General features: G+C 43.5%; 1 protein-coding gene across 2 annotated transcripts in view; it reads right to left on the bottom strand.

The window, feature by feature from the left end:
• The window catches only part of cpne5a (copine Va), a 53595-nt gene that overhangs the window by 7344 nt on the left and 20528 nt on the right, over nt 1–25723 (bottom strand). For both annotated transcript variants that reach the window (XM_029834226.1, XM_029834225.1), the window contains 10 exons: nt 17215–17278; nt 13033–13136; nt 12743–12847; nt 10830–10871; nt 10618–10693; nt 9204–9257; nt 8667–8728; nt 1686–1732; nt 901–1082; nt 351–478 (listed from right to left, as the gene is read on the bottom strand). In XM_029834226.1, the coding sequence (XP_029690086.1) occupies nt 351–478; nt 901–1082; nt 1686–1732; nt 8667–8728; nt 9204–9257; nt 10618–10693; nt 10830–10871; nt 12743–12847; nt 13033–13136; nt 17215–17278 (864 nt within the window). The remainder of the gene's footprint in view (nt 1–350; nt 479–900; nt 1083–1685; nt 1733–8666; nt 8729–9203; nt 9258–10617; nt 10694–10829; nt 10872–12742; nt 12848–13032; nt 13137–17214; nt 17279–25723) is intronic.

Consider the following 25723-nt stretch of genomic DNA (forward strand, 5'->3'; position numbering starts at 1 on the left):
GTAGTTTACACTTTAAAGTTAGAGCGATGTTTAAAACCTGAAAGGATCAATTTCAGGAAATTCTTTAACCTCAGAGTCCTTTTGAGGAAGTAAACCATGTTGTGTTGCATCCAGTATAAAGCCCATTTGTCCTCCGTCCAATCTCCCCACATCAGGTAACCAGTGCTGCGTGTTCCTGACTGTTCAGCTCACAGCAGCAGCCGATCAGCTTTTCTCTCGTCATTAGTTCTGCCCCGCTCACGGAGAAACCACCGCTTGCTGCTTTTATTTCTACATCTGTAAGCCTTCCGCAGATTGACTCTCACAGGAGACGTGCGTCCCGCCGCGACGGTGGGTATTTGCGCTCATACCTCGCCACGTGATTGACGACAGGGGAGAAGTTGGTGGGTCCATACAGCTGAACCGTCTTAAGGCTTTGATGGTAGGCTTCGAGGATGCCCTCCATGCCGTTACAGTACGGGTTCTCAGTGTTGCCGTTCTGAGCACAACAAAAACAAAACGCAGTTAATCGGAACATTCATCTTACTCTTGCAGCATTCTTGAAGTAAACGGCGCGGTGGACTGCAATTTGCGACTTCTAATGAGAATGTGCAGTAATGCATGTGCTACTGTGTGGTCCATCTCCTCATTAGGCCTAACTAGGCAGCAGCCAGCGCACGTTAGCGGGCTGAAAAATGCCCGATTGTTTTGAAAGTTCTTCGACCATAGCGAGCTAATTTTCACTGTAAAAGATTAATATAGTTTTCAATTATGAAAATCGAAGGTGTGCAAGCATCCGTGGTAAAATGGATTCATCCAAATTTCAAGTGGAACTTCTCCAATATTAAATTATTTTACATACACAAGAGGAAAATAAAAATAAGCCCATTTCAGCTTGAATGAACCCAATGATTTACTCACCAGGGGGAACTCGTGGGAGACTCGACCGTCTGGGGGCAGTTTAGCTCCAAATCCCAGAGCCGGGAACATCTTGTCGCTGTCGTAGTCCTGGATAATCTCCCCGACAGCCTTAAGGGCCATGGCGTAGGCATTCATCTGATAGGGGTTCATGTAGTGAAGAGAAGTAGACTGGGATGGATTTCCTTCCCAGACAGGAAAAGACAGAGTTAGCGAGTCGTTGCTGCCATTGCTCAATGACCTTGTTGACAAGACGGCATGAATCAGTAACAGTCACGATGTCATCGCTGCTTAAAAATGCCAAGTAAAGAAAGAAGTCAGTCAGTTTGACATTTCTGAAAGCAGATGCATCAAGTATGTAAATCATATTTATTCTTTCTGAGAGATCTATATTTAGTAATTACAATGACATTAACAAGAGTCAGAGCGCAATGAAACTGTCAAGTGCTCTGAGTCAAGATATCATGAAAAACTGTAAATTATATACAAAGAGATGTAATTATGGTAGACTGTCACTGTCAAAAAAGGAGTGCCACAGGGATCTACCCGAGATCCACTGTTCTTCAGAGAAAACAAAATGCAAACAGGTATCGCAATGAATTATGTTGATGTTCAAAGCAAGAATAAAAACCCCAGGCCATTAAATCAGAAAGTTTTTTCTTTTATTTATTTCTTTTTAGGTCCACTGGGGGGAAACTCTAACACTCTTATTCATTCACAGAAAGTGCTGCAGTCATACATCACACAAATGGAAGCAGAAATGGGGCGATGGAGGACTAAACACTCACCATTTGATGCAGTGAAGTCAATGGCCACTGTGAAGTGAATCTGAGTGCTGAAATAGAATTGGAAGAAAAAGGTTTGTTAACAAAAGGGAGGAAAACTTTGTTTTTGTAGGTTAATGAGCTTTCCCTCTGCTCTTTGTTGTAGCTTCTAATCACAGGTGGAGGTGAAAGAAAGAGAAGACCTTTACCGTCTGCATGCAAAGTAATCAAACTTTTATTACTCATTTTTGTAAAACATTTCATGAAACAGAAAAGAGTGCTCAAGCAAACAAACCTAAATTTAATTTCTTTTTAGCACCACAGAATGGAGTCAATTTTTAATCTATTAAACAGACCCAGTAACTAATTTCTTCCTCAGATAATTACAAAGGCTCTATATGTCTCTATTACTCATCAGTCTTGGTTGCTATAGCTAGTTAACAGAATTGCTGTATCCACACTGGATGCTGCATATTTATAAACCCACAATGATAACCAGAACCTGAAAAGAAGGCATGGAAGAACTAGTCTCTGCTGGATTTGCACGTTTCCTCAGAGAGACAAACAAAGAGCAAAGGCAAGCGGTGCACAGATCAAAGGTCTGCTCTTTCACTGTGATTAGCGCTGATTGCCTTCCCTGACTCCTCCATTCAGAAATTCCCAGCAGCACACAGTGCTGCAAATAAAGGCGGCTCACTCCTGTTGAGTCCCTGACCTCGGCTCATTAATCAGCATTGAGCTGTGCCGCTCAGCTGACAGAAGGGAACCGCTACAGTGGCGCGCCGCCTCATTTGGAAGTCTCCGCTGATTTCTGCGGTCACTTTTGAAATGCCTTCGCATGAAAGCCGAGGTTGTGGGCCGGAGCAAAGGGCGGCGGGAACTGTTTCAAATAAATGTCGATGGGATCGTTACCTGCAAGTTCACCCTCAGACAGCAGCTGCTCTGCACCAAAAGCACCACAGAACGAGCCAGACATTGTTTTACTTCTTAATGGGGCAGAAAAGAAGCACTGAATAAAGCCCGTAAAAAGGAGCCCAACAACAGCCCGCGATCTCTCAGCACGACAAGACAAGCACACGTGCAGAAGAGTTGCTTAAGGGCGTCGCTACGATCAGTAGCTGCGAGGACGATGGTTTTTATGAACAATCAGCAGGTCTGCTCCCCTTAACACAAATGCTGCTACTGCTGGCAGCATTTTGGGAGGATTAGCAGGAGGAAGGTGCCGCTTCAGCGGCCCTCGGAGCAGAGCCCAGAGCCCAGTCTCAGAAACTGGACTGCAATTCTTCAAATGTACACAATATACGAGCAATATGGGCTCTGGGGAAAAGGGGAATGGATTATAAGTATTATAATAGAGGGGTAAACATTCAGATACACGCTGAAGCTGAAAGATTAGACTGAGTTAATGATTATAATCACTTCTAATGTTGGGTTGAATAGTGTAGATCCATACTTATCAAGTCATTACCTGCAGTACACGTGTTTATCTCTGAATTTCTGCACTCTTTGTGAGGGTGGAATTCAAGTCTATGTAATGTGTGTACACAGCTCCTCCAGCTGTGCTGCGTCTGCTGTCTGTGATAACGTTTAAGCAAAGTCGCTGAGTCATGCTTTCATTGGATCTGTACAGTCAGACTTGATGCTGGTTGATTTGTTATCTATGTGGCTAAAATGGGGGTTTGGGGTCGCAACTGCAATAAGAGACGGCAATATGACACCAGGACAACGATACCCGACGCTGAGAGACGTGGGTTGGCGCTATTAGAATGACATAAAAGTCAAGGTTGTCGCGTCTGTCTGGTACATTTGCGAATTAAACCCATTCACATCTCAGAGTCGGGTCTGGGTTGGCTTTTTCAGGGACACCGCGTTAGACGGTTCAGCTCCTGCGGATGCCACCATACGCTCTAACTCCACCACACTGGAGCTCCGGCTAAAAGAACCTCAAATTTTCAGAGTGTAGACAACGATACAGATGGAACGAAAGAACAAATAATCAATATCTTGTAGCTGCCATGGTCTTTCTATTTTTACCATCACTTTGCTATTGTCCTTTAAGAAGGTAACCTTTTTTCCTTCACCGGGTGATGAATGTGCTGTGTGGCTAAAGTAATGTAGCATCACTATTCCAGTGGCTCGTGTGTCTGACTCCAGGCTTCAAGCAGCCTCTTACAATCTGACTCAATGTAAAGCCCTCACTGCAGGAAGTCCAGAGATTCCCCGGAGGATTCATGCACTCCGTTCACGTCATCTATCAGGCACTAAGCTTCTCCCCACACATTTATTCTCAGCTAAAATGACAGTTTGTCAAGCAGGTTAGCGTGGCCGTCAGTGCCTGCTATCCTTTAAAAGAGGTGCAAACATAGCAGTGCTGAATTTTCTATTGACTTTTTCATTCCCGGTATACAGACGCAATTTGTAAAGAAAAATCCCCCCTTCAGCTGTGACAGCCTGTGCTGTCTGGGATGTTGTCTATGATGAAAGAGGAGTTCTGCAGCCATACAGAATAGCTATATTCTCGTTAGCGTGCGCTGGAAGTGGGCCAGCTGAAGCAAACAAGTACTGGCACAGCGCTCTCTGCTGTGAAAAACTGGCACATATCCACCAACCTGGAGGTTTGAGATACGTAGTTAAAGAGTCTTTACATTGACCAGAGTATGATCCACTGGGCAGACTTTAGTGTCAATGCCATCGGGACATAATGTGAACGACCGGCCTTTGGTTTGAGTGCAGGAACCATCTTGTGAAATCCTTCACCTGTGATTTCACTACTGTTCGCACTATAAATTGCCAGTATTATTGTAAAATGAATCAAGTCATTTTAAATATAGCAATATTTAAATATATTTTAAATATATTTGCTGCTACTATTTTCTGCCAATAAGAATCCACATCTTCCTACTAAAATATTTCCCCTTTCATCTCTACACTAGATATTTTGTGGAAAAAAAACATGAAAACCTAATAAGATCTACACATAACAAAGGCTTCGCATGAGTGAATATATACAGTACATCAATGCTCAAATTTGACTGCGGATTTACTTTACAAAGAAACATTTCAACATGCGATGAAAAGAATATAAATATTTCATTAGAGCCTGAATCACAGCGATATGCAGCTTTTCAAGTTTAATTAGCTCTATTTGGCCATATCTTTGCTTTAATTCAGCTGGTTTGAAAGGCAGATTCAATTTAAAACCCGCCTGGATGTGTGTCTGGAGAATATATTGCTTTTTTTTTTTAAACATGGCTTCAAAAATCGAATGAAAGTTGAATGTAGGGACAGAAGAACGATTTTCTGCTTCGCCGTCTGACCTTTACCCCAAAATTAATATTCGCGGACGAAAAAAAAGGGTCTCTCAAGAAATGCGTTTTAGTGTTTGCTTAAATATCAAAAGTTGCTCGTTACTGAGCCTGTTAAAATCATCCCATTAGAGAAGGAAAACATTTCATTTGATTTTTGTCAATTTGTCAATGACTGTCATGAGAGACAGTTGTGGTTTCTAATGAGATTTTTTTTTTCTTTTCTATTTTAATTAAGCTAAGGTGAGGCTGAGGTTCACTTTCATAATGTAGATCTTTGCTTTTATAAAAAAAGAATGTTAACACGATTAGCATGCAGTGGAGAGGAGGCGCTAGCAAAAGGCCACAAAAGTGGCCCCAAAGGTCAGCACTTGAGACCAGAAGTGGCTTCTTTAGCTCATCTCACTTAGCTTAAAGGAAGTAAGTCTGCTGTTTCATTCTCCACAGATACAGTTAATCTTCCTCATCACGGATCAGTGGTATGCTCATTATTCCATCCGTCCACTGCCAGCACTATTAATCTTGTTTGTTTTCTTCATCGGTCTGTCATGCAATCTGCTGCAGACAGAGAGTCTGTTGAATGCATTATCACTGTTTGCTGTTCTTACTTCCAGCACTTTATAAATGGATGTAAATAGCAATGACAGCATACGTGAAATGCTACTAAGGCAATTTGGTTTTTATAAGTTTAAGATTGGGAGTTTCACGGAGGGATTAATCATCTTCGGTTATGCTGGTGCAAATAATCCAGCTCAATTTTCTGCTTTCTGCTTACAGTAAATAAGCAGGATTTGTTTCAAATTACGGGCTGAAAAGGCTTTCAGACTGAATGGTTGGGTAGTTTTCTGAAGGTGACTGTACAAATATCTTAAGATAACAGGTTAAAATGTAGCTAGAGATGGGGGCCAGAAGAAACCTGCTTCCAGAATCAAATCAATATTTGAATTTTTCAGTTACACAAATGGCTGTTTGAGCTCCAAAGGATTCTAAAAGTTCTAAATATGGGTTCATGGTTATGCATCAGCCCCCCTGCTGAGTCCTGTACCTGTAGCTTATGCATGAACTGTAGCATAGCAGTTCTACTTATGTTACATGTGTACTTAATCATACAAAAAATGACAGATTTGTGGCTATTTCACTGCATTTCTAATGTCTAATTTCAGTCATGGCAGATGTTTACATCAGATATAAAGCAAAGGAGAGGACCACTCCCAAATATATTTTGTATTTTTCAGTGTGTTCCGAATCTACATGAATTAAAAATGGCATAAAGATCCAGGAAGGGGCTGCAGACGTAGGGATGTTTGTCTGTCTGCCTATTTTTCTGCTTTGTGACTTCTTGATGTCATCAGTGTATCGATTTCACATTAAAAGCTCAAAGGAATGTAACAATGATGTGAATGCAAAACAATTCCAAATGCGTCAGAGAGGAAGCATCCTGTCACTCAACACTTACATGAAAGTAGTCTTTTAAACATGAGCAACTGAGGAAGTAAACAACTTTAAAATGAGAGAAGGAAAATATGTGAATGTCACACATACAGACTGTACTTATATCAGATTTATTGAGTGTACAGCCAAGACAATATTGCACAAACAATATTTAAAAAAAGAGAAAAACTTAATCAAAGTGTAACATCAGAGGCAGGCAGAAGGACCTGAGTGACCCCAGAGGCTTGCATCCTAATGCTCTGCTCAGAGAATTGTAATACACTCTATTGCATTATTCTGCTGTATTGTGTTGTACCCATAAGGGATACAGGACACAGAAAGTCTTTAGGGCTGCTGTAGTGATTCGGGATGATTTAAGACCCATCATGACTGAATATCCCAGCACAGATGCCAAGATTTCATAGTGTTGCGAGGGAAGATTGGAATGATGAGTGTTTTTGAGGTGGAGTGTCTGTTAGCAGCGCATTCCCCCCTACAAAGGAACTGGTGAGCTTTTACCAGCCAAAGTGCCTCTCGGTGTAGCGATAATTGTCCTTGAGTAGGAGTGATTAGTGGCATAATCACTCTCTCATTTGTGTCTCAAAAAGGATCTTGCTGCCTAAAAAGCCATTGCAGTCAAATTTCAGAGCACCAGAATCAAGATGGCTCCGTTTACACACGAACTCTATAAAAGAGGCATAAAATAGATCAAATGCTGGTCAGAGCAACGACCTTCCATCAGCCTTCCTACCTTCACACGTTCACCCACTCGGATCGATTCCAGGGCGTTCCCTGTGGAGGCGGGTTGTTTTCCTGGGAATGCTGCGTGAATGTTTACTATTTAACAGAAGGCTCCCCTTCTGTTCCACAGCACCAGCACTGCTGTATTCTAGCAGTTAGATACACAAGCCCATCCTCATGAACTGCTTTGGGTTTTTATAGTTGTTTTTTTAACTGTGCATGTTTTCCTCAGCAGCACCTGCTCTGTGTGAAGTCATCCTCAACTACAAACATCTTCCTCCCTCTATTTGTGCTAAATAAACAGGACCTCATCCTTCCCCTGACATACTTTCCCCCCTCTCTCTCCACCCCCCTCTCTCTCTCTCCCTCTCTCTCTGCCCCCCCTCTCTCCCTCTCTCTCTTTAATGGAAACTCTTATGATAAGATCCAAATGAAAGAACACATAGAAAGAACAGTCTCCTGAAACACTTGCAGGATATTCGGGATTGTTCATCTTAACGTGCCATCCAGGGCACGCTGATTACAGACCTCCGCTATCACAATCATGAATCAAACATGTGCTTTTGCCTGATTATCTCTTCCTTTTTTTGCCCCAATGACAGAAAATGAAAAGTGGGAGATACTAAGAGAGCACATGCCCCAGAATCCACTTATCCCACTGCTTCTATTTAGGTTATTCCCATTCTGTGTTTTTCTGAACATGAAATGATATTCCAATCCCTCCATAACCGAGACCCTGCAGACTTGATCCTTCCTCCATCTTCCAACGGTGTTTCATGGTTAGTAAAGGTACGATGTGAGCGTGTGTGAGTGCATGTGTGAGTGCATGTGTGAGTGTGTGTGAGCATGAGGGAGACCAACAGGACAGATCTGGGACACTGAGCCATCAGCGGCGACACAGAGGGAAACTAAAACCAGGGCATCCGCTGAAAAACATTTCCATCTCTGACAGGTTGCCTGTACTTAATTAAACTCTCAGATGTGGTTCATATTTAAACACCGTCATTCATATTCATTTGGACTGAGGGCGGGGCCCCTCGGAGGGCCGCACTTCTGTCACGTGTGGAACATTTCAGCTCCAGTTCCCTTCTTTACAGTCAAAAAGATGAGTCTGTGTGTTTGGGGTGCAACAGGCAGAGGAGCATTAATTCTACTCTGAGATCTACTCAATCTCATTTTTTCACTGACCTGGACGGTCTGCTGATCCTTCAGGGGGATTTAATTCGAAACGTGATTACATCTTTACCTCAAGTTAACATAGAATCCAGAACTGAGTTTGTGGGCAGTGCTGTTGAAAAGGGAAACATATGCAGCAGCAGCCAGGAGCTCCTTTCTGTCGGTCAGAGCATTCAAGCAACAGAAAACCTGCACTTCCTGCACTGGAACGTGTGACCTTTCAACTTCCTGAACTTGACCTGGACTTCTGGCTGGAGGGCTAACAACACGTCACATTTGGTGTGAATCTTAAATTGCATGTTGTAGCTTGAGAAAACTGTGTATAAGTAGCAAAAAATGTGACCAAACTCACCCCCCTTTGATATAATCCAGGAAGGTGTGCTCTGACTCCACGCTGAAGGATAACAAGGACACCTGAGGGAGGAAAAGAAAAGTCCACGCAGCTTATCTGATGCCTAATAATGAGGTAAAATAATTAACCCGCTACATTAACGCTGACAGTGACACTGAGCTAACCGCCCACAAAATAAGATATTCACACATGCTGCTGACACCTGTGCGGAATTAGAATTCCAATCACGGCGAGGGATGATCAGCATGATGGATAACTAAGCACAGATTTTAATTACACAGCAATCCAAAGCAATAGCAGCCAAATATTTCTGCAAGGCTACGCTTCATTCTGAACATCCATCTCTGCGTTTCCTGACTCTGGCACCGGAGTGAGCCGCACAAAAACGTCGCAGAGATCCCGGGTACCCGTCCCGTTCTGGATCACGCAAATATTGCCCCATCTGCTTAAACGCAGTGTTTGGCGCTGGATATTTCACACTCTACATCCTGCTCCGTGCAGGCACGTGCACGCTCTTATCTCGGAGCTCCGACTCACCGTTCCAGAGTTGATGTATCTCTTCTTCTTTAGTTTCTTCTTGGCGTTCATCACCTGGTACGAGGGAGGTGCAGAGAACATAATGACAATGTTAACTTGCAGCACAATTCTCTGTACCGCCCCTTGGGCGAGGATAATAAAAATATCTTTCTGTGCTTACTCCACGTCTGCGTGGGTAATGGAGCATCGGGAATGAGCCCAATAAACACGACAGGTGAGAATAAGATAACATTGATCATGCCTTACAGCGAGGCTCCTGGGGTGGGGGTGATGGGGAGGGCTTATGAGAATCTGCAGCCTGATAAAAGCTCTTACGCTCACGGACGATTGGAGCACGCCTGTCTGAGGGAGAGCGAGGACTAAAGCACCAAAACATACAAATATGGGGCCGATATTAGCAATTACATCGATCTCCGCTTCAGTCCGCTGGTACAGTTTGATATGTGCGGTTCAGTGAGCCATCAAGGTCAACCCCCTCTGCTGCTCACGCAGCTCTGCAGACATGAAACACGCGGCTGGAGAGGAATGGACTGGAGAGTAAAGGAAAAGATACTCCGCTCTCCTCCTCTCTAGAGCTGCGACCACCACTTGCTCTCCGCTGTGAGCCCAACATCGCATCGGGGGATTGCACGTGTCAGGCCGATCACACGGGAATCTGAGAGGTGCCGAAACAGTGCGGACAAGCGACCTATTCAGCCACTGAAAATCTGCCGTTTCCAAACGTATCTTGACGTGAGCGCGTGAAGATTTCTAATAACAGCAGAGGAATTCTGGGCGAACTAGTGCTCCTTCTTCTGTCATGTGTGAAAGGGCACCTCTGCCTGACGCTCGCCGCTCCTTTCTCTCACCTGTCCTCATCTATCCCCCTCTTCCTCTCTTCACGCGCTCTATTCTTTAAGCTGCCTCCATGACTAATTCAGAAGCTAATGTAACATGGCAAGTGTTTTAATGAGCAGGGTCCAATAGGAGCCTCAGGGCTCCTTACAGTAATAGCCGTTCCAAACCTCCGTGGACTATTATAGGGGGAAAAAAGAGACCGACACCTTTGTTTCCATTTGATTTCTCACCATAAACATCCCTACTTCACCGGTCGGCTGCACAATTTCACTTTTCAGCTGTATTATGACATAGGTGAGAAGAGGTGTTCTCTCGCAAATGTCAGACTTGTCAAACCTCCAGAGTCAAAGGTCACAGATCTGCTTTCAAACCAAAGAGTGTTTTTCACCGCGGGCTTGTTTTTGGTGCATTAACACATCATCGATAAGTGACTTACTTTCCCTCTGTGAGCTCGAACCTACTGTGCAGTCCAGCCTGGAAAACTCTTCAGGTGTAACCGCACTCTCGATTTTGTATAAAAGCCGTGGGAGAGAAGGCAGAGTGGGTGATAACGGTATCGATCATTTTCTCCTCTCACCTCGTACACGTTTGATTGGCCCTGACCGCGACACAGCTCTTTGTAGCTGGTGGTGAATTCGCCGATGAAGTCGTGGCTGCAGAAACCAGACAGAAGGCGCATATATGTAGATAGAGGTTGGGGGAAAAGCAACAACAAATGAAAGTCAAAATACTAATGACCAATTAGTGACATAAATTCTCTGTCTAACTGTGCATGGATGCGTCCTTTACCTCCCATCTCTGTCCCAGTCATAGATTTCCACTTTGATTGTCCTGTAAGAATAAAAAGGCTTTTATTTTACATTCAAATCACGAAGAAGCCACAATTTTAAATGCCCTTGTAATGGAGACAGAGCTCATCTGAAACTGGAGAGGAAAGTTACTGTTGTTGCAACTCATCTCTAATCAGGAGGACCGAGGATCAGTCACAGAAATAATTGCGCAGTCCAGGCAAACAGGTGTCGGTGCTGGCCGAAGAACCCACAACGCAAGAGTGCAAACTGTTTCCAATCAGCGTTTGAAGCAAAAATACGTTTTCTCCTGCATTAGGATCGGCAGAATTCATCACAAGTTTCAGTGAAGTGTTACGCAGACAGACACACAGCCTCCTGGGAGATAACATATTTTTGTGCTCTTCCAAAATAAGCTGGAACACGGGGGAGGCTCTTTCTTCTTAGTGCTCGCACGGAGCGATCGCTAACATGCAAGTCCCCATCAGCTGCTGTCAATCACCCAGGAGCAGGAAATAGTGTCGGAGGGCTGATCTATTAGCCTGACCTGGACTCCTCCTGTCTGTCATAGTTGTGATCTCTGAAGCTCAGGGACAAGAATCTCACTATGAAGCAGAAGATCCCTCTTAATACTGAAAGCCTTCTTGATGCTTTTAACCAAGGGATTGACCCTCGCAGTCAGGCGATGCGCCGGTCGTTAGTCTGAGTCCTTTTCTAATAGTGAAGGGTGATGAGAGGCTCTACAAGTGAAGATTAGTCAGTTTGAATTCTGCTCCGACACCATCTGAATGTGTCGGGGGAGACGGGCCAGATGCTCTATGATCGTCATTAAAGGAAGAAAAGAACAAGATTCAAATGAGGCTGAAAGGGAAAGGAACTGTCAAATATGAGTCCGACATAAATCAAGTCACACGGCTTTGCCTGCAGCCGCGTGGTGTCGTAAACCTTCTGGTTTCATCATGTCTTTTAATAATCTATCATCTTTTTATGGCCATTCTCAATCCATATCACAATAAACATGTTTTAGAAATGTAAAATATAGTACTGCAGGCAATACAACTTGCCCAATAACCAATAACCAATCAGAAAGTCTGCTCCCGTCACCTTTAAGGGCAGGTGCAGCTTGTAGGATTAAAGTCAGACGAGCGCCTGATGACAGCGCACCAATCTGAGTGAGATGTGAAAATCAGCACTGTAGCTCTTCATCAGTATAGCACAACAAACTGGATATTCCACATTAAACACCTTCAGTAACAAAATATCCCCCCCACGCTCAGAATCCTCTGAGGGAATCGGGTCTTTTCTGCTCTCACTACATCTGTCGGACCCAATTAGCGTCTAAAGGGAGGTGAGCAGAGATGTGATTGGAGTGAAGAGCCTCGGTTGACACCCGGCAGTGCGGAGAGGGCGAAGTCTGACATCCTTAAATGACACACACACACACACACACACACACACTCTCTCTCTCACACACACACACACACACTCTCACACACACACACACACATGCTATACCAGTGTTCCACTGTTACTCCAGTCGCCTGTCAACATTTAAAACTCTTACAAAAGTGTGTCTGGTCCCTTGGTAACCTAAAGGTATGAAATGTCACTAAAGCAGCCAATCAGAAGCATGAAATAACATTAGCCTGATTGTGGCCAAATCAATGAACACTTTGGTAAAGAAGCCTGCAGACAGAAACTTCTGTTAATTTTCAGTTTCTGGAGCAGATAAAAAAAAAACAGCAGGAAATCTAAATTTGGAGCCCCCGACCGATTTTAAAATCAAGTACTGGTATATTGAAACAGCACGATCCTTATTTCCACTGGAAAATAACAGTATGTGTCTGTGTGGAAAGGTGTGTGTGTGTGTGGGAGGTACTCTTGTTTATGTACACATGGGTGGACCGGGGTTACCTCTCATAGTCTCCGTTACAGAGGGCTCTGACGGGGATGGAGAAGGCCTGCCACACTGGGTTCAGAGTGTTCTTCATCACTTCAGTCTTGTGGCAGATAGTAAACCTGGAGATCAACAGAGATTTAAACTGCTCCAGGAAAAAAGCAGGTGGTGCTGTGAAACCATCCTATATTTATCCTGATAGAACAGAATATTATGAATCGGAACCAGATTCTCTAAACCTTTGTTCTCCTTGTCTTTGATGTCCTTACTTTTCCTTTGTTAGCTCAAATAAGGAGGAAGAACTTACGTGCCATCCTCATTGCTTCTGTAGAAGACCATGAAGGGGTCAGACTTCCCAAAAAAGTCCTTTTTATCCAGTTTGTTAGCGCAAAATTGCATTGTAGCACAATCCTGCAGACAAATGAACACAAACAGAGTGAGAAACTATATACATAGCAAAAATGTAAAGTTTGTAAATCCTTCTGCCTTTTTGTCTCCCATTGTCTGCCTGTGCTGCACGCCAATATATAAAAGGATTAAATCAACGTTCAGACCGAATCCTACAAAAGCGTGCTAAAACCAGCCAGTGGGCTCCATTTTCCAGACCCTGCAAACACATTCATTAGCATTCCTTTGTTATCCCACCTAACGACAGTGGTACAGGATCCTGGATATCAAATTGAAAATGCCTCATCGTGCTGAATATAATCATAGTAACAGTATTAGAGATCACACTGAGCCACAGAAATGGATCCTCAAACCCTGCACATGGAGGAGGGAGGGCTGTGTACAAAAAAGATGTGGATGTGTGAGTGCAGCTAATGATACATTAGAAAGGTTGGTATTACCATAATTACACTCATTCAGGCAGCATTTCAGATGTGCGCTGCAATAAAAATGCCCTTTAATAACCTTACAGTCTGCTCTTCTCTGAGGTCAAAGTGATTCTTTGCGCTGTGTTTAATAAAATATGACAAACTGGTCATTCCAGAAAATATGCATGCCCGAGCCAACCTTGTGCATTCAAGTGTCTTATCTTCACATCTTAGGGGCGAGATATATAACCTGAAGCATCAGGAGGCTTCAGATTTCAGGGACAGGAGGGGTTTTTTTTAACCCAGTTGTTCTGGCAGGCTTTTAGGTTTTTGAAGTGCAGCCATTAACATCTGACTCAGCGTGGTGCTGGCAGGGCCTCCATCGATTTCTCTGACCCACTTCAGTCTGGTGCACAGCACCTCTGACCAGTTTCCCCTCTGATGTCCATCATTTCTCTGTCTGAACATACCAGACACAGAGTTTGAACCTATATACGAATGCCGTTAAATAAACAATGCAGGTTTATTACAGTTTCATGTGGCTAACTAACAGCAGTGTTGGGAAAAAGGCTCTTCTGTGATCATCTGTCTAGGTAACGGGGTTAGATCCCATCCCAGCAGTTACCAGCCAGAGGTGGGAATACACTCCAGACACACAACGTCAGCCATATGCGCATGTATTTGGACTGTGCTAAGCCCCGCACCGCCTGTTATTCCAGTCATTCATGCATAACAGCCATTGATTCCTCTTCTGCAGGTGAAGCGCCTGTATCCAGGCAATCCCGAATGCCTTGCAAAACGGCACGCTTGCTTCACAGCTCATACGGGAAAGTTGGTCCAAATCGAGTCAGCGATGATGTTCAAGGGGAAGAGCTGAAAAGAGATGGAAAGGGGACGTCGGGCATCCATGGAAATTTCTCTCCGATGTTGCTGAGAGATCAACGCCTGTCGAAAAACCCACGTCTGTTGCACGAAAGAACCCGATCAGGCGAGAAAAGAAGATATCAGGGGAGCAGTTTGGACCTGTGGTGTCTGTAGGTGTCCCCCGACGGCTGCTAACGAGAACATCTAATTTTCCATGTCCCTGTTGTGGCTCAATTTCTGGATTAAGACCGAAACTCATTGCGCCGGGGACATTTACTCGGGTCAGTTGTCCAACCTCTTAAAACCAGATGTAAGTGCCCTGCTTAGCCCCGACACATCCTCTACGTGGTGACTTAAACCTTCATTAGGCACAGATAACACATAACCACTTTAGCTTCGAGCTCATTAAGTGGAGGGAAAATGCGGAACATTCATTTCATCTGCTGAGGCTTAACAACATCAGGGGAGTTCTGACTTCAGTCAGCCTTCCTGTTCTGGTATCTGACAAAAATATCTCTGGATGCGTGGCAGAGGAAGGATAACTTTCAGAATGTGACTCTTAAGGTTCAAGGGAATGGGAAATATGTAAATACTTGATTTTATGTTAAATCAGCTTATTGGGTCCTTCGAATCAGAGCGACTAGAGGATTCAGGGATGGAGGTCGGTGCTCTTGGCACTTTTTCTATCATGACTGGAAGCTGCAGGTGACGGTTGTCTGTCGCAGTAATGGGCTGTTTTCCACTGGTGGGAGAAATATATCAAATGGTGGACAAATCTGTCCAGTGCTACTGAAATCATTGCATCTATCTCAGAAAGTCTTATCATTAACTCCTCGTTTTAATAAACGGTAATAGCTATTACTTATTTTGCTATAGCTAACTAGCAGCAGATTTTCAATAACACTATCACGGCAGCATGAAAGAACTTATTATGGTATTTATAGGGGCACAGAGAAGCGGACAGTAAATAGGCTCAGAAGATGATTTCATTTTGGATGCTTTGACTTTGTAGGAAAATAAAAACAGGGCCGTAATCGTCAAACATAAATTGTGTGGACTAAAACAGCTTGACTAATACTTTTAATTAGAGAGATTCAGGTCAGCATAATGTAAGGGAGAGCAGCATGACAAATTAGTGGTTGTAATAGGTTTAAATAGTGTTGCTTTAGCGTAACCTGATGCTGCGCCGGTCCCCCGGTGCTGTGCTTTGGTATGGAGGTTTACTTCGATGTAAATCAAACAGGGAGCGTTCCTGTCAGAAGGCGAGTCACCTGCTGCTCGGCATGTCATATGTGCCAGACGTAATGACAGCCAAGAGGAAGAGTTTGATCCTTGCAGGAGCGTTGTGCCGTTTAAGCTCTCCTGGCTGAGTGAGGCGAGAGGCGGCGGTCCCTGCGGATCTTTTCCTGTCAATTCCCCAAACAAGAGCGGTGCTGTTTATCTCCGGGAAAACCGCGACCCCATCTCCTCTGTATATTGGTCACAGGTGGCTTAAGGACCAGCATTCAGGTAATTCCTAACTGATCAAATTCACACATGTGGGACTTGTACTGACAGCAGGGTCTTTGCTTACGCCCCCAGTGTTTCCATTCAGAGCTTCGATCCGTGTAAACAGGGTTAGACCGGAGTGACACGACAAGCCTCTATCACTTTGGACCAGTCTGGGCCACATGTGCCAGTGATGATCATTTGCATTTATATTAGAGAATCCCTTCCTGAAGTGGTGCTCGTCAATGATTATGCTAACTGTGTCATCACCCCCACCTGATGACTCACACCCTTCACCAACTGTGGCGCTTTAATGTGGTCGGGGCCCAAATCAGGGGCAATCATCAGTAGTTTGTATCAAAGGGGTGAGTTTCACATCTCACACTCATCTATTGGAGCCTCTTTATTCGTGACAAAATAAATGATGCCATTTAGAAAACTAAAATCCTAAAAAAAAAAGCCCTCAAATTAATCGCTTATCAGATGCTATTTACCCAAACCATCTATTAAATATTTACTTTAATTTTAACTCTAATGCAGCCCTTGAAGCTAGTGGAGTGCTTTGCAACCTGTGTGGGAGGGCTGTTTTCAGATAATAAATCTTTTATTTTTGCTCCTCTGGCTGAAGAAAACCAAAGGACACGTTAATAAAAATGACTGGTTGTTTAACGCAGCACAAGCAGGAAGAAATTTGTCGTAGTGTTTCCAGTGAATGCGCTAACATCTTCAGTGTGAGTGGGTGCACAATTTACTGCAGACAAAAGGCGATTGCACAGCGACAGTTATTGCTGCTGGTATACTGCAGGCAGTTATGATACGGGAGGGAAGGCTGCAGGCATGTTCAATGTGTATCATGCAACTGTGTCTCCAGCACGCACCATTTCCCTGCTCTGCGTCTTGTGTATTGCTGTAGTGACATGCAATAATAATGATCAACAGCTTCAGAGAATATTCTCAATTAAGGTTTCGTGTAAAAATCTTCAAGGGTCAATTTCAAAATTGCTCACCAAATCATAAAGGGGAATACACCCAAGCATGTGAACACACACACACACACACACACACACACACACACACACACACACACACATGCAGGCATAAATACCCGTGCACAAACACACACTACACTACTATCACTGTGGTAACCTTAAAACTCTTTGCCTTGGAGCCTTTAAACCCCGAAACAACCATTTAAATTGCATGCATGTGCATGAATATTAGTGTGGGCCTCACTATGTACCATGGACAAGAGCACACACACACACACACACACACACACACACACACACACACACACAAACACATACACACAAAAAACTTACTCTGCAGTTTCCCAGCTCCTCAGCTGACAGAATGATGGTTCCACATTTTCTTCCAGGTATCCCCCTGTGAGGAAAAAAAAGACTGTTTTTGCATGTCCATTTTGCATTAATGTTCCTTTATATTGCTCATATTGCAGCCCTTACAGCCTAAAAACTGGCTCATTGCCATTTTTGGTACCATTTTTCCACACTGATAATAGATCCAGTTTTATTATTTTTTTATTTTTTTCCTAATCTATGGCTTAAATTCAAAATCCACTTGTACTACAACATTGGTGTGACAGTCTGTCGGCTTTAATTAACACATTATTTAGTTTCAACGATATCAGTTCCATCAGTGGGATTTTTACCAAGACATAATGAGATTCAGAGAAGCCATTTTCCTCTGAATCTCTGTTGCTGGCACAGAGCAGAGACTTTAAAGCTTCGCATTACTGCAGTTATTTATGGGAATGGCTCTTATCAGTTAATCAAAGCACATCTGAGTGAAGAAGAGGTTCCCGCAGTGCCTTCGTGGCTACGGGTGACCTCTGTTCAAAAGTTAAAAATAAATAAACAAATCTTTTTCTGACCATTTCTGTGCATCCACAAAAGAAGCTACAGCCGCCATTTCAGATACTCAAGAGGAATACAGTGTACCCTACATTCCAATCATTCAGTTGCAATTTTGACTCCTCTTAGAATGAAGAAGGAAATTACAGAAGAGCCCTGCTGTAGATTGGAATGGGGGACGATCCTTGAGAAGGTCAGATCCTTATTAAACTGCAACAGCTGACGTGACCCTCGGTACTTTATTCCACTCCGCAGGAAAATTGTACAATATTTATAAATATCATTTCAACCACTGATAGTTGGTTAGGCAGCGCTGGGTGTGTCAGAGGACCTATTAGGCCATCTGTGGTTCCTTCTGTCATAGCTGTCTGCACAGGAAGACTTTGTATGGGCTGTAGTGGTTGGGGTGCAGGCTGCTTCCATTAACCTTTGCTGGCCTCGCTCAGGTTTTCCTGGATCAAGAACACAATACGTGTAATTCACTCGAACAGCAACTGCAGCTACTGATGTGTAAACTTTGATCACTGCCTCGGCGTAAATCCAGCAAGCAGCTGCAGATGTGGCGGTGTTTGTGTTAGCAGCCATCAACGTCCCAGCGAATTACCAGAAAATTTAAAATAAAGCCACCAGGGAGGGAGGAGGCAGGCTCACTTCAAACTCTACCAGGCTCCGTAAGAGCCCATCTCAAGGTGAATTAACCGCCACTGAATTATTTATGTTTCACTCCGAGTCATCATCGTGCACCGTGATGTGCCATCGAACTCCTCACCAATTAAACCAGTGCGCCCGTGGACCTCTCAGATCAGGTTTTAACCTCAGGTGTTACTAATGATTTCACAGCTGGGAAATGGTTTTCTGTGATGGTGAAATACCAGCAGTGGACTCTAAAAGCACGTCAGGCTTCTCTAATCTATGCAGCTGCGACTGCATCTCCCAAAAGGGCAATCGTCCTTTAAATTGGTTGTGAATTATTAACAACGGCGTTTCCTCTGACAATGACTGGTTACCAAGCCAGCACCAAACAGATGAAAACCCCTCCCGTCATTAATCCAACATTCAAATCTGACAGGTTTCTGAGTCGGTTCTCCATCGTGATTGTTGGTGATAAGAGATTTCCAGGCGTGAGATGCCTCATCCTCTCACTCAGGTTCTCCAATGGGAAAATACGCTTATGATGAAATGATGTGAAACGCATTGTTATGAGCCTCCCTGCTGTATTTGCTGCAAAAACATGTGCAGAAGGGCAAGTAACTGGGACAGCTATCAAATAAAAATGTTTTCATCTTTATTTTAATAGTGGGAGAAACGTTCAGTGATACTGAGACCAGATCTCCTGTGAAAAGAGATCAGTGACCTCAGTGGGACTAATACGTTTAAATGTATTCTAAATAACATAAATACGATTAGGAGAGTGCTGAGGGTACACAGGTCCTTCAGAGGGTGTGGGACATTTCTGAGGGCCTTTGAGAAACTGCTGACTCTTCATTTAGTCTGTGGAGTCATCTGCAGGGGCAGCAGCACATCTCCTGACAGGAGGAGGCTCCATTACTGTGTCATGAAGGCCAGCTCTGTCCTGCTGTGTCTCCCTGACCCAGTGCAGGTGGAAGAGGTTGATATTGTGTCTTAGCCTGCATCATAATTGTCTCCAACTTCAGTCAATGTCCACAAGCTAAGATGCCTGGTTATGTTTGTTCTACCTGTCTATTGCCAGCTGGTGAAGTGTGACTTTGAGCGCCCCTAGTGGTCAGTCACTGGGTTAGCAGACGTAAACCATCACATTCCAGCATGAACAAGAGCTCCTGGGGTCTGGTTTTCAGTGGTCATGTGTGGTTTCTCATTGAATTCTCCTGTGAAAGTTTCTCAACGTAACAAATATCAAAGAATGGATTTGCAAAACATCAACGACGATGACAATGAAACTCATTAAATGAGCTGCACCACTGAAAAAACACTGTGGTAGTAAAGCATGGCCCAATTTGAAACACCATGAAAATCTTACATTACATAAGAAAACAAGAAGATTAGACCAAACCGAGCCTGGGAGATTGCTTGGAAGGATAAAAATTTCATCAGGCTTGAGCGAGAGCATAGACTGCAGCCACGAGCCAGAATCAGCGCAGGTAATGAGATTGAGAGTATTTTCATATTAAAATATCATAATTATTTGGATCAGACATCTTTTACTGTCACACAGTTGATTGGTTTAGCACCTCGAGAGGCAGAAATAGACTTCTGCTATATGTCTGCAGAGACTTTCTTCATTTCCTATCTCAGAAATGAGGAAAACATTTGAGCCTATAATTGAAGTCATGAAACCATTTAATCCACCTTGTTAATAGATATAATTTACAAATGTGGAAATTATTCTCCAGTGTACGAATATGGTCCCGTGTATCATAAAATAATGATGCAATGCTTATGTATTATTGTCACATACTTGTTTTGTGTGTGTGTAAAGGCTCTGTAGGGCATTTCACAGATATTATACGTTATATGACTATAGCTGTATTCAACATGGCAAATTTGACTTTTCATCATTACGTATCAGACAACAGCATACGTGTTTCTGCATTAACACTCAAATGATGTTTGCCCAATGTGATTGCTGAAATGTAACGCCGCCATCTACATTTTGATTGATTTTCCTACAAACCTCATTTTCACTGTGAAATTCTATCTGCCACAGCACAAAACCTCCCGGGAAAATCAAAGTTCACTGGCGATACAGGTGTTGGATTGATAGGCTATCAACATTCATTCGTCTCTGCTGAAGACTAAATTCAAACCCACTTCATACTGCCATTCAATGTTGTTTCCGGACGGAGGAAAACTAAAAGCCGTCAGCAACGCCGCAGTAAAACGTAGCTGTTTTTACCTTCTCCTTCAACATTTTGTGGCTTTAAGATAAAACAAAAAGAGAGTGGCAGAGACAACTACCGGTAAATTCCAGAATTAATTGCAGTCCTCCTCAGAGAAGATGGACAGCAGCCTGTCTGACTGCATAATAAGATATAATCAAGTCTAAAACCTTCCCGTATTACAGTTAGGTACTGGCAGCACGAAGCACATGCTAAGCGGCAATGATGTTCAATACTACTGCATAATTCAAACAGTCACTTAGCGTTTTCTCCTGGCACCCAGCAGACACGGCGCCATATGGCCCTGACCAATCCAATGGCAGCGTATGATGTGATTTACTGTATTAAAAATAACTGTGTGGGTCTCTTATTTGCTGTCATTAGTGTCAGCGAGGCCCACATCTCTCCTGGTGAGCAAAGACCCAGAGGATCAAATAAAAATCGGTACGAAAAAGAAATGCGCAGAGACAGCAGCAAAACCCGCTCATGAAGAGAAGCAACTTAACAGGGCAGAGGAAGGGTGGTCCAAACCCAGAGCTCGCCAGCTGTCCTGCCCAATTGTGTATTCAACTGCATGTAATCGCGCAATCATTTAGCGACCCCCCTAAGACATTTATTTCTTAAAAATAAATAAGGATCACAGTTCATTGCAGATGACACGCAACATTATGGAGATTTAGTCTCAATGCATCGCCTCCTGGATTTGTCATCCAGACCACACCGGTGCGATAGAATGGCGAATTGGACCCCCTGTATTCTCAATTACCCACCCGAGAGGAGGTGGGCTGCATGGAAATGTGGCTGGTGAAATTAAAGCCCGGAGAATGAGAAGGAAACGATTGTTGATTCCACTCACATTAGATCGTTAAGATGAAGAATGGTCGTGATATTTAACAACGCTGCAATGTGTCACACATTGCATGTGGGAGCCGGGGGGAAGGGTATCCGCTCGGCAGTCAGAACCCATGAAAACAAATCTCTTTTTTTTCTTTTCCCACTCAGCTGCACGCCTCCTACGAGACAGAACTCATCGCAGCGCCATCGTGCTAAGAAAATTGTAACTTTGCAATTTCACACCTGCGGATAAAGAAATTAAACCCTATTATGTGAGATTTTGGAGTGCAGCAGGACAGGAAATGGGAAATTTTTCACCACAGAAAAGAAGGATATCAAAACAGGGCCTGTCCCCATCAAGCTGCCCGGGGCCCCCCGTTGGGTCACGCCTAGACAACTGCTTTGGGCCGGGTCAGAGAATAACAGAGATGAAAGATAATCTGAATTTTTGCCACTGTAGACATTCGAAGGAGTGGGCAGGACGTAGCTGAACAGAATTAGACAAGGTTGACAAAACTCTATGCAAGTTCAAATGGGATTATACCCTAATCCCCTTGATCTTCATGCACTGATAAAAAACATAATCCCTCACATCACCAGGATTAAAATAGAGGATGAAAAGTGCGCAAGCTAATACAAAAGGACAACAGAAATTCCCAGTTGTAGGCACTAGAGAGAAAAAGATGTTGCTGCCTCCGTTTGAAGTTGCAAGATTCACCTCTGAAGCCTTGTTAGGATGAACAAAAGCCGGACTGTTTCAAAACCAGCAAAACCTGAGGCGCAGATGATATTGGAGGGACCAGCAAATGACAAAAAAGAATGACATCATGCTATTCCACAGCCCCCCATCTGACTATTACATAAATACTTCAATGGTGCGATGAGATCATTGTTGCTGTTTTGATTGCAGCGCAGCCTTTAATCAGGATAATAATGTTTGATTTGTGTGCGATTTCCACAGATGAGGCACTCATCAATCGCCCGCGATCCCTTTGTGCTCTGACTCAGGAAGTGAGGATGAGGAAGAGATGTCAGAAAGGAAGCGACTTCCTCTCTCTTACGAACGCTTTAAAGTCAAGATGACTGTGTTCCCTCCAGCCAGGGCACCTCGAGGTCGCTTCAACATCTCCCCCTCATCTCCCACAGGACCAAATCATGCCATGATGTCAGGTGAAAATAGCTCTCTTAAGTTGCATTTTATTCCACTCAAGTTGGGAACATAAGTTCTCCTCGGGCACCTTTAGCCCTCTTTACCCAGCAGCGGCAGGAAGCGATGGAATTCCTATCACGCCACGCTGGCTTGGCCTGACCTCCTCTCTGGTCATTACTACAGACTACAGATTGCAATCAGATTGTTTCCAGCCACCGACTGGAGTTAAAAAGTGCAGGACAGCAGCAGGCTGTTATTCTCAAAAACACGTGAGACAGACAAGGTACTCTGTCTTCTTTGGAACCAGAAGGAAAAATGTACATTCAGCAAGCAGGTTTCCCCACACCTAAGCAGGAACTGCAATTATTAGAGGGGGCTTCTTGTTAGTGCTCAGCCTTTGAGCCCAAATTGGCATTTAGCTATGCAGCAGAATGCTCTAATTGTGTCTGATGTCCCCGGGCAGTGGGAGCTGATGGATGTAAAAGTCTAAAATGCTTCACCCACGACGAGTAAATACATGCAGAGACAGTAATGAAACAGTGTGTCCTTCGCTCTCCATCAGGAGCAATTCCAGATTCCAGATTTCACCATAAATGAACTGCCACAGAAAACACTTTCCCTTTTTAATTGTGTAGACCACTGCAGTGTGTCCCTGAGCCAGCCGCTGAATTGTCTAAACGCTTGAAAAGAACAGCAAGCCTTTAAAATTTAGATTAGACACAACTGATGAATAATTAAAGGACAATTCCTAATTGAGTGTACTTCAGGGTAAATTCTGAAAAGTGTAGCACACGTTGCTTGCTCTTTTCCATACTGCAAACTATCCATCCATCCATCCATCCATCCATCCATCCATCCATCCATCCATCCATCCATCCATCCATCCATCCACCCACCCATCCATCCATCCATCCATCCATCCATCCATCCATCCATTTTCTGTTCACCCCCACCCAAGTCAGGGTGCTGGAGTCTGTTCCAGCACTATTGAGTGGCAGGAACACACACTGTCCAAGGCAGAACACACACTATTTACTCACACATACACAACACACAGTTAAATCACACTTTGGGAGGACACTGAAGGAAACTCACATGGGACAGAGACGACATGCAAACTCCACATGAGAAGAATCCTATATGTCACATGGAGAAGCTCCCACCTCTGTCACCATCTTTGTAGCTGATGAACCTCAAACAACCTTCTTCCAGAACAAATGAAGAGATAATTGCAAGTCGCTGTTTAAGATGGAAATAGCAGGTGTACGACGCGCATCCCACCGATGCTTCCCGCCGCAGACGCCTCTCGAGACAGAAGAACTCGAGGCCATGTCGTATGTAAATAGGTTCTCATTTCTATAATGTCACACAGAGGACAAGTGGGTGTTGAACAAAGTTACGTTGCCTTTAGAGTGAGCCACATCCAGGAATAAATCTGTAATGAATCACTTGAGAGGCGACAGATATTCCCCCAAACACCCTGCAATTAATAACTGGCTCCTAATCCTTAAAGTCAACACTCAGCCTTTGGTTACTTCATGTCCATTTTTAGAGAAAAAAAATATATGAAGCCTATAAATTGGCTTTATTACATAAAACAGCGATGTTATGGACGAATTTTAAAGATTGTCCGGGATTTAATTTCTGCATGAGCCACCGTGTCAATTGCGCTTAATTTTCAAAAGCAAGTGTTGACAGTTTTTGCTGGCGTTGTTCTTAATGCACAGGTTAAACTTTCATAATGTTGTTTATTCATTGTGTTCTAACATACCAGTGGATCATCAGAAGATCCCTGCAACATTCTTATTCATTATTCAAGTCCCACCTTCTGTCTCTGCATCCATGGTTTTATAAGTGTCTCTTATTCAGCTTACTTAAATTCCCACTTTTTTTTATTACATCTGTTACTATTAAGGTAATAGTACTAGTTAATAATCATGTTAATAATCGTGTTGAGTGTAGTGCCTTTTCCTGGGACCTCTGTTTTTTAATGGAGGGATGTACGGCACCTACTAATGCCAGGAATAAAATAAGATTCAACAACAATTCAAATGACTTTAACTTACTCTGACAGCATAAAAATGAGGAGCTGCTTGTCAGAGCCGTTTGAAGAGGAAGCAAGCGGATTAGGCAGGTGGAAGCTGCTAAAATAGTGCCGCCTGGGCAAGATATTCCTTCAAAAACTAAAAGCTATTTCACTTATAAGTGTTATTTATTATCTCCAAAAGGTTGCGGTAAAACAGTTGAGACAACTGCGACTGCTGCAGCCGCACTGTGAGCGGCAGGCAGAAGCGGAGGAGCCTATAGACCACAAGAAGGCTTCTGGGAGATTGTCAGTGAAAGAAAGGGATGGATTACCGAGCATAGCGTCAAAGCAGGGCACATTGTACTTGGAGAAAACTTTGTTTCCCGAAGGAGAGTTAGTTGAAGTGCATTCGAGTGTTAAAATAATGGAGGCTGGACACGGTACAGATGAACCCTTGATATTTGCTGCGCCTCTGAATCTACACCCATCTGTTGACAGAAAGATTTTTACAGAACACAACATATATTTCAACATGACAGCCCCTTGGTGGTGTGGTTGTGTTCTCGCTCCCGCTTCAAGCGTTCAGCTGGAAATTGGCGGTATAACTGTAGGCTAATGAGTTTAACATGCTAATGTCGTGTTGCAGTGCTATGGTGTAGTGTGTGGTATAATTGACTGTGCCGACAGAAAAGGTTACAGCCACTTGCACAGTATAATGAACACTATTATCCTGCCACCTACACATGCATTGGAATTCTTTGGCACAATACACGTAAGCAGAACCACATCATAGCAAATGGTTTGCGGCAAGAGAGATGAGATCCACCAGCATCAATCATTCAGCTCTTTATTTCTTCCAATAACTCTGGCACGAGCCAAATGCGATTAGACACTTTAATGATTTACAGACTCCATTACACCACTTTCAACTGGTGTGTGAAAAGACATACATCTTTTCATAAAGCAAATGGGTCAACGTGCTTGGAATGTCTGAAAACAACATTTGCTCGGAAAAGAAACAAAAAAAATCATTAAAATATAATTTAGGTAAATTCCCCTACAGGAATGTGTGCACGTGTACTAGCATTG

Source organism: Takifugu rubripes, chromosome 3 (genome assembly GCF_901000725.2).
Source record: "Takifugu rubripes chromosome 3, fTakRub1.2, whole genome shotgun sequence".
Taxonomy (NCBI): domain Eukaryota; kingdom Metazoa; phylum Chordata; class Actinopteri; order Tetraodontiformes; family Tetraodontidae; genus Takifugu; species Takifugu rubripes.